This window comes from Carcharodon carcharias, chromosome 28, assembly GCF_017639515.1.
Source record: "Carcharodon carcharias isolate sCarCar2 chromosome 28, sCarCar2.pri, whole genome shotgun sequence".
Taxonomy (NCBI): domain Eukaryota; kingdom Metazoa; phylum Chordata; class Chondrichthyes; order Lamniformes; family Lamnidae; genus Carcharodon; species Carcharodon carcharias.
This window is the reverse complement of record NC_054494.1, coordinates 28,316,885-28,329,966: the sequence shown is the minus strand read 5'-3', so window position 1 is coordinate 28,329,966 and position 13,082 is coordinate 28,316,885. Positions and strand designations below refer to the sequence as shown.

The 13,082-nt window shown below is 50.2% G+C and overlaps 1 protein-coding gene across 3 annotated transcripts in view; it reads right to left on the bottom strand.

Annotated features, from left to right (window-relative positions):
- Nucleotides 1-12,591, bottom strand: part of zcchc24 (zinc finger, CCHC domain containing 24) — a 214,974-nt gene extending 202,383 nt beyond the window's left edge. For 2 of the 3 annotated variants that reach the window (XM_041176358.1, XM_041176359.1), the window contains exons 1-2: nt 12,134-12,591; nt 4,799-4,999 (exon numbers count right to left, since the gene is read on the bottom strand). In XM_041176358.1, the coding sequence (XP_041032292.1) occupies nt 4,799-4,999; nt 12,134-12,364 (432 nt within the window). In that variant the 5' untranslated portion in view covers nt 12,365-12,591. The remainder of the gene's footprint in view (nt 1-4,798; nt 5,000-12,133) is intronic. The other variant, XM_041176360.1, reaches the window with a different exon arrangement.
- Between the last annotated feature and the right edge of the window lie 491 nt (nt 12,592-13,082).

Genomic DNA, 13,082 nt, shown 5'->3' with positions numbered 1-13,082 from the left:
CTTATGCCCGGATCCTTCCTGATGGACTCAGCAAAGGGTTCTATGCAACACACAAATAGGACAGGGGAGAGAGGGCAGCCCTGCCTGACTCCAGATTTAATCGGAAAGCTATCTGATTCCCACCCATTGATTGAGACTGCGCTACTGATGTTAGTGTAGAGCAGTTGGATCCAATTGCGAATTCCCTTCCCAAACCCCATTTTGGAGAGTACATCCACCCTGTCAAAGGCCTTCTCCTGATCCAGGCTGATGAGGCAGGTGTCCACACCCCTGTCCTGTACATAGGCAATCGTATCCCTGAGCAGCTCGAGGCTGTCAAAGATCTTCCTGCCCGGCACAGTGCAGGTCTGGTCAGGGTGGATCACCAATTCCAGAGCGGATTTGACCCCGCCCTCCAAGCTACTCACTATCCTGACTTGGAAATATATCACTGTTCCTTCACTGTCGCTGGGTCAAAATCCTGGAACTCCCACACTAACAGCAGAGTGTGTGTACCTACACCACATGGACTGCAGCAGTTCAAGGAGGCAGCTCACCACCACCTTCTCAAGGGCAATTAAGAATGGACAATAAATGCTGGCCCAGCCAGCAATGCCCACATCCAGTGAATGAATTTTAAAAAATCAACGGCAATCAGTCATTGGAACAGAGCTCATCTTGATCTACATGGCCTGATACCCAGCCCACCCATCACACAGGAAGTACATCCCCAAACAACGTTTTAACCATTCACTCTCCACTTTGCGGTGGGTAAGGTAGAGCTTCACTAATGCCCATCAGGCTGTACAGTCATACATTGTACAATACACCACTTCTGAACTGAATGTATGTCTTAAAAAGGCACAAATTTTCCTGATTCATCTTGAGATAACCTTGCTTCTCCCCAAGCAGCAGCCAAGTGCAGAACAAGTAAAGTTAACTGCTAGGACATCCAGGTCTAAACAGCTCATTTGATTGGCACCCCACCCATCACATTAAACATCCATTCCCTCTACCACCAACGCATGATTGCAGCAGTGTGTGCCATCCACAAGATGCACATCAGGAACTCACCATGGCTCCTTTGAAAGCAACTCTACCACCTAGAAGGGCAAGGGCAGCTGATTCATAGGAACACCGCCACCTGAAAACCACACACCATCCTGACTTGGAACTATACCGCCGTTCCTTCACTGTCGCTGGGTGAAAGTCCTGGAACTCCCTCCCTAACAGCACTGTGGGCATACCTACACCACGTGGACTGCAGCGGTTCAAGAAGGAGGCTCACTATCACCTCCTCAAGGGAAATTAGCAATAAGCAATAAATGCTTGCCTAACCAGCAATGCCCCCATCCCATGAATGAATAAGAAATGACTTGAGCTCAACAGTTGTCTTCTTAGATCCTTAGTCCAGAGAGAGCCCCGGAGATGTCTTAAAGGGACAGGGCAGATGTGCACCTAAATATTGCAATTCCGGAACACCTGTCAGCAATACCACAGGGAACAGCTAGTCTATTGCAAATATTATAGGGACAATTACTTCAACTTTAATAGGAATCATTAAACTAAGTAATCTGTCAATTTGTGTAACCATTCATACATGGGGCGTCAACATACAAACCTGTTACTGTGTATGTATTACATCCACAGGCTTCCATACTAAATGGGGTGGGAAGAAGTGCCATCAGATCTAGCAATTAGTTTCACTCTTGACACCTAATTGACATCAATGGGCTCTCAGTGAGAGACATTTGGCAGGTAACAGGATAAAGGCTGTTGCCCGCTCTTGTCATGAAGCATAAGGTGCATTAATTCTGAAATGGGTGAAAACAGTTTTGCTTTTAAAGTGAATTTAAGATGGTAATGAAACAAACACTGCAGACAAGGTTGAAATTGTAAGTGGTAAGTCGGTGAGCTTTAAATTACAGTCGTGATCGTGAATGTTAGACTGAAGCTTACCCTTAAGTGGTCAATCAAGTTAAGAGTTGTGTGTCTAAATGTTGTGTGCTTTTTAAAATTCATTCAGGGGATATGGGCATTGTTGGCTAGGCCAGCATTTATTGCCCAGCCTTAACTGCTCTTGAGAAGGTGGTGGTGAGCTTCTTTCTTGAACTGCTGTAGTCCATGTGGTGTAGGCATGCCCACAGTGCTGTTAGGGAGGGAGTTCCAAGATTTTGACCCAGCGACAGTGAAGGAATGGCAGTATATTTCCAACTCGGGATGGTAAGTGACTTGGAGGGGAACTTCCAAATGGTGATGTTCCCATCTGCCTGCTGCCTTGTCCTTCTAGTGATGGAGGAAGAGAGTTTGGAAGGTGCTGTCAAAGGAGACTTGGTGAATTGCTGTAGTTCATCTTGTAATTGCACACTACTGCCACTGTGTTTTGGTGGTGGAGGGAGTAAATGTTTGCGGATGGGGTGCCAATCAAGTGGGCTGCTTTGTCCTGGATGATGTCAAGTTTCTTGAGTGTTTTTGGAGTTGCATTCATCCAAGAAAGTGCGGAGTATTCGATCACACTCCTGACTTGTGCCTTGTAGATGTTGAAGAAGCTTTGGGGAGTCAGGAAGTGAGTTACTCACCACAGAATTCCCAGTCTCTGACTGGCTCTTGTAGCCACAATATTTATATGGCTGGTCCAGTTCAGTTTCTGGTCAATGGTAACCCCAGAGTGTTGATAGTGTGGATTCTGTGATGATAATGCCATTGAAAGTCAAGGGGAGATGGTTGGATTCTTGTTTTGTTGGAAATGGTCATTGCCTGGCATTTGTGTGGTGCGATGTTACTTGCCACTTGTCAGCCGAAGTCTGAATGTTATCCAGGTCTTGCTGCATTGGGACAAAGACTGCTTCAGTATCTGAAGAATCATGAATAGTGAACATTGTGCAATCATCAATGAACATCTCCACTTCTGACCTTATGATGGAGAGAAGGTCAATGATGAAGCAGCTGAAGATGGCTGGCCCTCGGACACTACCCTGAGGAACTCCTGCAGTGATGTCCTAGGACTGAGATAATTGACATCCAACAACGACAACTGTCTTCCTTTGTGCTGGGTGCAACAGATAACCTGCATTTGGATTTGTGTATTTTTTCTATTTAAGCAACATTCCAGCTAAATAGGAAACTTAATGGGTAAATATTATAAATGCTAAATAGGATGGTGATAAACTAGATAATATGTAGATTGCTACTGTGAAGCATGTACATGCATTTATTCATCTTTTAACTGAAATAAATGATTATTTTCATGTAACTGTATTGTAACTAACCAAATTCAGTTGGCAGAGACCGAAGATTGTTTTGACTCTGAGCATTAAATACTTTGGATGATTAAAACCATAATTCTCTGGACTTTTTTTCCATGCCTTAGTGTAGTGCCTGAGCTAGACTCTAAAGGCAGTGCCAGTGTTGGGGTGCCTGGACTTACTCTGTCCCTTAGACTGTTTCAGCTCTAATGGTGGAAGGCAGGGAGGAAGATAGAGCACAAACCCTGAAGGGATAGTCTCAATGAATTAAGATCAAGCATCTGGATTTTATTACACTTCAGACGGGCAGCCCAGATTCCAGTCTGTTTGTCCAGACCTCCTGCAGAACGAGACACAATTCGAGCATTTCCCATTACTGATCTCTCACAACCTCCAAACCAATGTCTTATACAGGAATGCAAAATCATTCTAAAGAGAAAATTGGCAAGATCTTTACAGAGCCACAATTACCCATGAACAGGAGCTGTGCAAAAGTCAGAATAAATCTAGTTTGCTCCACAACTGCCAATATTGTCTATAGCTGTCACTGAAAGGTAATGGCCATTATCTAAAGCAGCATCACTTGAGATGAAATCTCCTTTCACAGACTTATGTAAAAACAATTTGGCATCAATTGTGCAAACTTGAGAGTTCACTGTGACATTGATCAGTGCAAAACATTTCTAACAAGGGCCATGAAGTGCTTTACAATGACAGTCACTGATTTACAACAACTGGATAAATCAAATCCCATTTTTATTCGTGCAAATTCCACAATCCTGTCCTTTCCCCCATGGAGTTGGTGCCCTTGATTACGGTGGTTTTCCAAGAACTGTGATAGATATGCAACTCTCACCCAGTCAGCATGCTCTAAATAATGCAAAATGAATGGAGAGTCTGGGAATTAATCTGATGGCAGAGATGTCAAATTGGTACACTGATGCACTTTGGCTCCCATAATAGCAGAAATTGTAGCTCAAATTGACGTTAGTTGATTAATCTCTGGACATGGCTCCGACTACTAAGAATTGTGCCTTTGAGGCTGTGCTAACATTCAATGCAGACACTCCAGTGTAGACTCTTTTGCAATGTAATAATTGAGGGCAAACAGGACCAACTTTTCCATCTATTTCTTAAAACATACTGCTTGAGGCAGGCCAGAAAGCACTAACCAGACAAAGCATCTGAAATACTATTGAACTGCTGACTTAATCCTAACTGTTTTCACGATTCTTTTGTTAAAGGTTGTGGACTCAGCTGTACATGTGTTAAAAAATATCAAAACTTACTTTGCAGATATTTTAAATGTGAATGTATTTGTCCAATATTTTAAGCACAACAAATATTTTACTTAATGTTGTTGCCCGTACAAAAATCTCACTTTAAAACAAAACAATCCATCATAATGACTAGACAAGTGGGAGCCCCAGCACAATTCCCCATTCATTGCCTGCAGACCTGCAATTTGTGGGGGACAGGGGGGTCTCGCCAATAATCTGCATTATTCACCCTGTCTCGCCGTTTGTTAAACATTAACCCGGTTTTCTCTCTGGCAATATTCAGATCACTCTTACCTGGGGACAGTCCTTGATATAATGTCCTTTGTTGAAGCAGAGATGACACAAGTAGTTGGGGGGAGGTCTTTTACCAGGTTTGCGAGGTTCTGTTGATAAGGATAGATCCGAGAAATGGTCTGTCAGGGAGCTCAGCCCGTCCACGATATTACTCAGAGAACCGTAGGGGGAAGCGTTCTTGTACAACCCGCTGGTAATAGCCTGGATAACGGATCATATCCAATTATTTACAATGAGCTTTCTGCACCTGTGTGCTAACACATAGATAGCTAAACTGTTGAAAATATTTAACCTTTAATGAAATAAGCAGTTACGCCGATCCCGGTGTTTAACACGTTCAAAACAACTACAGCGAGGCATGAATTTACAAAATAGACATCACGATGGAAGTGGCGGGTTGTCTGTCCTCGGGACTGAATCGGACCAGCTGGAACTGTGCATGTTAGGAGTATAATCAATTGGCGGAGCGAATTCCTCCAATTTCATGTCGATGCGATGTGTGGTGTATCAACATCTGTAACGGGTTTTCACTGTTGAGTTAATGCGAGAAAACAGGCAACCAGGTTTTCTAGAACTGAGGCCTGCAATTGTTGCAGCGTATTGTGGTGAAAGGCAAGTTATCCCGGAGGAGATGGGCAGAATTCATGAAATAGCCTTCAGGCTGTCTGTCAACCTGGTACATTGACTTTATTTAGGGGGCTGTGTGTGGGGAGGGCTGGGGGTGGTGGTGGGGGGAAGGCTGTGGGAAGGAGTGGGGGTGGGGGAGGAGTGGGGGTGGGGTGGGGGGTGGGGGGGAGAGGCTGTGGGAAGGAGTGGGGTTGGGGAAGGAGTGGGGGTGCGGGAGGGGTTGGGGAAGGAGTGGGGGTGCGGGAGGGGTTGGGGAAGGAGTGGGGGTGGGGAGTGGGCAAGGAGTGGGGGTGGGGAGGAGTGGGGGTGGGGAAGGAGTGGGGGTGGGGAAGGAGTGGGGAAGGAGTGGGAGTGGGCAAGGAGTGGGGGTGGGGAGGAGTGGGGAAGGAGTGGGGGTGGGGAAGGAGTGGGGGTGGGGAGGAGTGGGGAAGGAGTGGGGGTGGGGAGGAGTGGGGAAGGAGTGGGGGTGGGGAGGAGTGGGGAAGGAGTTGGGGGTGGGGAGGAGTGGGGAAGGAGTGGGGGTGGGGAAGGAGTGGGGGTGGGGAGGAGTGGGGAAGGAGTGGGGGTGGGGGAGGAGTGGGGAAGGAGTGGGGGTGGGGAAGGAGTGGGGGTGGGGAGGAGTGGGGAAGGAGTGGGGGTGGGGAAGGAGTGGGGGTGGGGAGGAGTGGGGAAGGAGTGGGGGTGGGGAAGGAGTGGGGGTGGGGAGGAGTGGGGAAGGAGTGGGGGTGGGGAGGAGTGGGGAAGGAGTGGGGGTGGGGAGGAGTGGGGAAGGAGTGGGGGTGGGGAGGAGTGGGTAAGGAGTGGGGGTGGGGAAGGAGTGGGGGTGGGGAGGAGTAGGGAAGGAGTGGGGGTGGGGAAGGAGTGGGGGTGGGGAGGAGTAGGGAAGGAGTGGGGGTGGGGAAGGAGTGGGGGTGGGGGAGGAGTGGGGAAGGAGTGGGGGTGGGAAAGGAGTGGGGGTGGGGAGGAGTAGGGAAGGGGTGGGGGTGGGGAAGGAGTGGGGGTGGGGAGGAGTGGGGAAGGAGTGGGGGTGGGGAGGAGTGGGCGTGGGTGGAGGGGTGAAGGTGGAGAGGAGGAGTGGGGGGGTGGCAGAGGCTGTGGGAAGGAGTGGGAGTGGGGGTTGGGCGGGGTGGGAGAGGCTGTTATTGAATGAAGGGACTGCGGGGGAATCCTTGCCAAAGGAAGTTTGAGAAGAAATTCCAACTCCACAATAAAAACCCTCGAGAGCTTTCACTTTGCCCTGGACTTGCCCCTCCCCCGCCTTTTGCCCACCCAAATGAATGTGGGCTTTTGGTGGAGGGGCACCGAACGCCTGATGTTCATCTCCGGCGCCAGATGTGGGTTGGAGTTTGCGAATAGGAGTTGCTTCGTGCACCCGCATCCCCTCCCCCACCCCCTCCCCCTCCCCCACCTCCCCCACCCCCTCCCCCACCTCCCCCACCCTCCTCCAAAGTGTCTGTCACCTCGAGCTATTTTTAACCGGGACAATTATTCTGCGCTCAGCTCGGCTGTCATGTTTACAAGGCTGCTTTGTCCTACCTGCAGTTAATTTAAATGAAGCGACCTGTCAGAAGAGACCAGGGCATTTAAACCCCCTCGCCCTCTGCACTCTCGTTCATGCCCCCTTTTTTTTTGTTTTGTTTTGTTTCGGGTGTGGTGGGGGGTGGGGGTTGCAAAGGTGAATATTGGGTCCTGATTGTGGGCAGTCGTTTCAGATTCTCCATTTACCAAAGGTTGTATCAATCGGATCTGTAAGCAGGGAAAACCCCGGGCCATCTATGTTTCCATCTATTGCCAGGTAAAAGTTGGATACTCTTTAATTTGGGAAAAGCGGTGGCGTTTCTTGTTACTGGATCCACAATTCCATGGCCCTCACGCGTTTATACCATGTGGGAATCTCTTAGTTTAGACTTTAAAATCGGGTTTTACTGTGTAAAACTGGTCAGGAGGAGCACAGCAGGAATCGTCTGTGGATCAGTTAAGGGTCAAGAACCCTTTAGGTAACAGGCACTGAAGGTGCAGGGAACCAAAGTCCTGATCTTAAATCTTCGGCTACCCTTCCCCAGTCGGAGTGGGAGAAGTTTGTTGTTTAATGTCCGAGAAAGCAAATCCTAAACCCCCCCACAAAAAAACTACCACCCCATTAACACAAGGCAAAGTGCACTCGGGTACAAGGGAAGGCTATTCACGCTGCAAATGGTTTTCACACACATCACAGGCCGACCAGCTTCTCCTGTCCCGGCCAATCCACATCTGCAACGTCTCTCGGCTTCCAAAGCGGTGTCTCCTTGGTCCCGATTGAATTAAAACTTGCGCTATTCTTAAAAGGGCCACCCACCACCAGCCGGCTGAAAGTGATTTTCTCGTGCACCGATTAACGGGGCTGGTACTGCCAGCCCTGTGCGGCCGTTTTAAGGACCCGGCAGGGAATGGACGGACAGTAGCGAGGCCATAAAACGAACTACCCTGCTCATGCTGGCGAGCAATACAATGTACTTCAGTAAATGTCGAGCCATATCCTTAATCCACAATGGGTGGCGTGGAATTCTGGGCTCAGCTTTGATCCTTTCCTCCTCCAATACTGATATCCCTCACCCCAGTCCACCAAAGACCAGCTAACAGCTGCCCGACACTGGAACTCCCCCACCGAACCCCTGCTGTCTGCCTTTATATCTTAGCGGTCTCCTCAAAATCGGGGTAGGAGAGGGGGAAAGGGAGGGGGAGGCAAGAGGGGTGGGGGGAGAGAGACAAGGGGTGGGGGAGAGAGGGGGTGGGGGAGAGAGGGGAAGGGAGGGGGTGGGGGGAGGGAGGGGGTGGGGGGAGGGAGGGAGTGGGAGAGAGGGAGGGGGTGTGGAGAGGTGGGGAGGGGGTGTGGAGAGGTGGGGTGGGGGAAGGGAGGGAGTGGGGGAGAGGGAGGGGGTAGGGAGAGGTAGGGAGGGGGTGTGGAGAGGTGGGGAGGGGGTGTGGAGAGGTGGGGAGGGGGTGTGGAGAGGTGGGGTGGGGGAAGGTGGGAAGGGAGGGGATGGGGAAGGTAGGAAGGGAGTGGGGAAGGGAGAGAGGTGGAGGGTGGGAGAGAGAGAGGGGTGGGGGAGGGGAAGAGGGGCTGGGGTGGAGGAGAGGAGGGTGAGAGGAGGAGGAGAGAGTTGACGGGAGGAGGAGAGTGTTGGGGGTGAGTGGGAGATGGGTGGGGTAGAGGGGGAAGCGGGTGGGGGAGAGGGGTAGCAGGTGGGGAGGGGGTGTGGGAAGAGGGAAAGGGTTGGGTTAAGGGGGAAAGGGGAGGGGTTGGAGGGAGGGGTCAGGGAGAGAGAAAGTAGTGGGGGGAGTGGGGTGGCAGAGTCAGGAGTGTGTGTGGGGCAGTGAGGGGGTTTGTAGGGATGGTGTGGAGGAGTGCGTGGGGCGTGGGGTAATGAGGAGTGGTGTGTGTGGGTGAGTGAGGGAGAGTGGGATGGAGGTGTGAGAGTGCTGGGGCGGGATGTGGGGGGGGGCTGGAATGGAGGAATGAGGGGGGCTGGAGTGGGGGAAGTGACGGGGGCTGGGGTGGGATGTGGCGGGGGCTGGGGTGGGAGAAAGGTTGGGGAAGAGGGGAGGGGTAGGGGAGAGGGGTGGAGAAGAAGGGGAGAGGGTTGCGGGAGGGAGCTGGGTGTGGGAGACGGGGAGGGGGGGTGGGGTGAGGAAGCGAGAGTTCAGGGAAGGGAGAGAGGGCTAGGGGCTGGGGTGAGTGGGAGAAGGGGAGTGAGGGGTTTGGGGTCAGGGAGTGAGGGGTATTGGGGTGGGGGAGTGATAGGGTGGGGTGGGGGTGAGGGAAATGAGTGAGGGGGATTGCGGTGTGTGGGAGTGAGGGGAATGGGGGACTGAGGGGGTGGGTGTGTGAGGGGGGAGTGTGGACATTGGGGAGTGAGGGAGTGGGGGACTGAGGGGTCGGGGAGTAGGGGTGGGGGTGTAGGGGGTGGGAGAGGGGTGGGGGGGGTGAGGGAAAGAAGTGCGGGGTGGGGATTAGAGGGGTGGGGGAGTGAGGGGATGGGGTGGGGGATTGGAGGGGTGGGGAGTGGGGTGGGAGAGTGAGGGGGGAGTAGGGGTGGGAGAGCAGTGGGGGATGAGAGGTGGGAGGGAGTAGAGGTGGTGGGGGAGTAGGGGTGAGGGGACGAGGGGGGGAGAGGGTGAGGGGTGGGGGTGGGGTTGGCAGAGGGGTAGGGGTGGGTGTGAGAGGGGCACGGGTGAGGGGATGGAGGGTGGCAGGGTGATGGGAACTGAACTAGGCCATGGAGGGATTTGAAAACAAGGATGTGAGGATGAGAAATTGAAAGTCAATGTGGTGCTCAGTGGGAGCCAAAACTTATGCTGAAATTGTATAAATCATTAGCTAAGCCCAACTTGAGCACTGTGTGCAGTTCTGGTCACCTCATTACAGAAAGGATGTAATTTCTCTAGAGAGGGTACAGAGGAGATTTACAGGGGATGTTGCCAGGGCTGGAAAATTGCAGCAATGAGGAAAGATTGGATAGACTGAGGTTGTTCTCCTTGGAACAGAGGAGGCTGAGGGGAGATTTGATTGGGATGTACAAAATTGTGACGGGCCTGGACATAATGGATGGGAAGGGCCTGTTTACTTTAACAGAGAGGTCAGTGACTAGGGGACATAGATTTAAAATGATTGATCAAAAGATTAGAGTGGAGAGGAGAAAATAACTTGTCACCCAAAGGGTTATGGGGGGTCAGGAATTCACTGAAAAGGTCATCGAGGCAGAAACCCTCAACTCCTTTAAAAGGTATCTGGATATGCACCTGAAGTGCCAGAACCTGCAGAGATATGGACCAAATGCTGGAAGGCAGGATTAGGCTGAGTGAAATAAAAACAGAAAATGCTGGAAAGACTCAGAGCTCTGAAGAAGAGTCACACGGACTGGAAACATTGACTCTGTTTCTCTCTCCACAGATGCTGCCAGACCTGCTGAGGTTTTCCAGCCTCCTCTGTTTTTATTTCAGATTTCCAGCATCCGCAGCATTTTGCTTTCATCTTAAGCTAGGTGGCTCAATTTTAAGCTGGCGCAGATAGGATGGGCCAAGTGGTCTCTTTCTGTGCCGGAAACTTTCTATAACTCAAAGTAAGTCACTGAGCACTGGGGTGATGAGTGAATGGGGCTTGGTGCGAGTAGGAATGCAGGCAGCAGTTTTGGATGACCTCGAGTTTATGGTAGGTAGACTATGAGACACTGGTCTGGATTTCTGCCATAGCATCCTACTGTGGGATCTCCGCTGCACCCCTCACCTGTTAACCATGACTTTTAAAAATAGTCTCGCCCCCACCTTGAAAACCAATCAGTATCACAACAATATTCAATTGCGTGCTTCAATAGATGGAGGTGTCATTTAAAGGCTCCATCTGACTTTGACTCAACTGCCCCTTTGGGGGCCTGTCCCATATATCCACGACCCCCTGATGGGTAAGTATTTTCCCCCAATCTCTAAATTTGCTCTGAGCTTGTGAACTTTGAACCGTGTCCTCCAATTCAGTGGTCATATTGTTTTCAAATCCCATTCCATGAATTTGACAGTTTATCTCATCAACTGCTCTCAGAAGTTGTTTGTACCTATTGATTTTTTAAAAGATGTCAGGAAAGAAAACTGCTTTATAATGCGAGTTTTTTTTTTAAAACGGGAAAGTACTTTCTGCTCCCCCACCCCCCACCCCCCCTTAACCACCACCACTGTGTAGATGGTGAGGCATTGCCCTTTTAAGACCAAGCCTCACCCACCAACTTTCCTCTCAACTGCAGATTTACCCATGGGGAGAGCGACAGCCGGCGTATACAAGGCGCTTTATTTTTATCCATGTAGAAGCAACCAGATACCCCAGTCCGAAAATAATGACCAGACCCACATATCACAGCATTTTCAAAAGAGACTTACTACAATCTAATCTAACCATAGCCAACACCCCCACAACCGTCAGCCACTGGAGAAAATGCAGATCGCACCTTCCATGCCCAGTTTCACACACACTTCTCCCTCCCTCGACTTTTTTTGTGGGTTTTCTTTCCACCCTTTTGCCTCTGACCGAGCTTCAACCCAGGCAAAACATCCCGACCAAAACGGACACGTTCGCTCGGAAATCCCTCTGCGTCCGAATCGCCCGCGATTGCTTGGCTGTTGGGACGGTGTAAGAGTCACACACCGCTCCTAACAAGCTTGTCAATCACGTTGAATGATTCACACAGGCGAGATGGGGAACTGTGAAAAGGGAGGTTTAGGAACCTGGTAGGAGAGACGACTTTAAACACGAAACTGTGTTCACGCAAGTCCCAATGGCTGACAGCTGCAGACAGCAAGGGGCCACTTTAATACTCCAATCCTATTGCATGGCACAGGTAGTTCAATTATTAGCCAACATGTCAACATGGATTGAGATTTAGAGAAATCAGGCTCCGGTGACAAACACATGAAATCAAGCTTCGTACAAATAAAAGTTCCACGGAATCCCAAGAACAGCAGTTTTGAGAGAAAAAGAATGTCCTTCTATATATCACACACACACACACACACACACACACAGTCTAATGGCGGGGCATTAAAACCAACTCGCCAAAGTTTTCCTGAAAGTTTTCTCTACGGCCTAAACTGATTGCTTTAAAACAAAAAAGAAACTAGACAGAGCACATATCAGGGCGCCCGGGGATTTCACTTATTAAGACTGTACTTGAAGGGAATTCGCACCTCATTCCTGTGGAGTTGAGAAAAGTTGTTGAGATAGTTGGAATAGAGCGAAGTTCCCAGGTCGGCAGCTTTGGTATAGTTCAAGTCATGGTGCTGGGACGTCGGCTCGGGTCTGAAGGCATCGAAAGCACTCGGCTGGTGAGTGTCCTGCAGAGACAGATAGACCCAGTTTAAGAGCTGAGTTGGCTGGTACACAGAGGCGCTGGTCTCGATCGCTGACAGCAAACTCATCCTGGCCGGCTTCTGGCTCGCCTTATCCCTCTTGCTTGCAAAGTGTGTGTGTGTGTGTGTGTACAGAAAGTCAGAAGCCCCCCAGCCAGCGCTGGCTGCTGCTGCTGCTGCTGCTGAGAACACAGATCTCTTTTTTTTTGGTGCGGGTTTTGTTGTTGTTTAGTTGCCTGTTGCTGTGTTGTTTGGGGAAGTTGTCAGTAAGTTTTTTTTTGGTTGTTGGGCGAGAGCCTCAGACTGATCCGCTAGCTCTTTATCTCCCCCAAGGGAAGATTTGCTCCTGAGCAGCCAATCAGTGCTGTGCATTGGCACCCGGAACTGCATCATCAGCTTTGATACATTTCACTGGAGTGATGGCGCGTCGAAGTTGCTGAAGGAGGGAGGGAGGGGGGGGGGTGAAATGTTGCTTAAAATTGAGTCAATTTCGATCCAGTTACAGCCCCTTTTATTGTCCTGCACTCTGCATGGAAATGCAGCCGCACTCCTTTTAACAGTCCACACTGTCGAAGTTGAGGATTTCTTACACCCTTCAGCCCCAATGCAGCCAATTTCATCGTTTAAGTTTTCCAGTGCTAAATTAGGAAGAGTATCTAGCTGCTCCAAGCTCTCTGAATGCCCTCTCCTCCTTTCATAATGAAAATATGATTTATATTTATTTTTAAATCACTCAGTGAATATTCCCCCCCCCCCCCCCAACCTTTTACAATCCGATTCCAGGCCA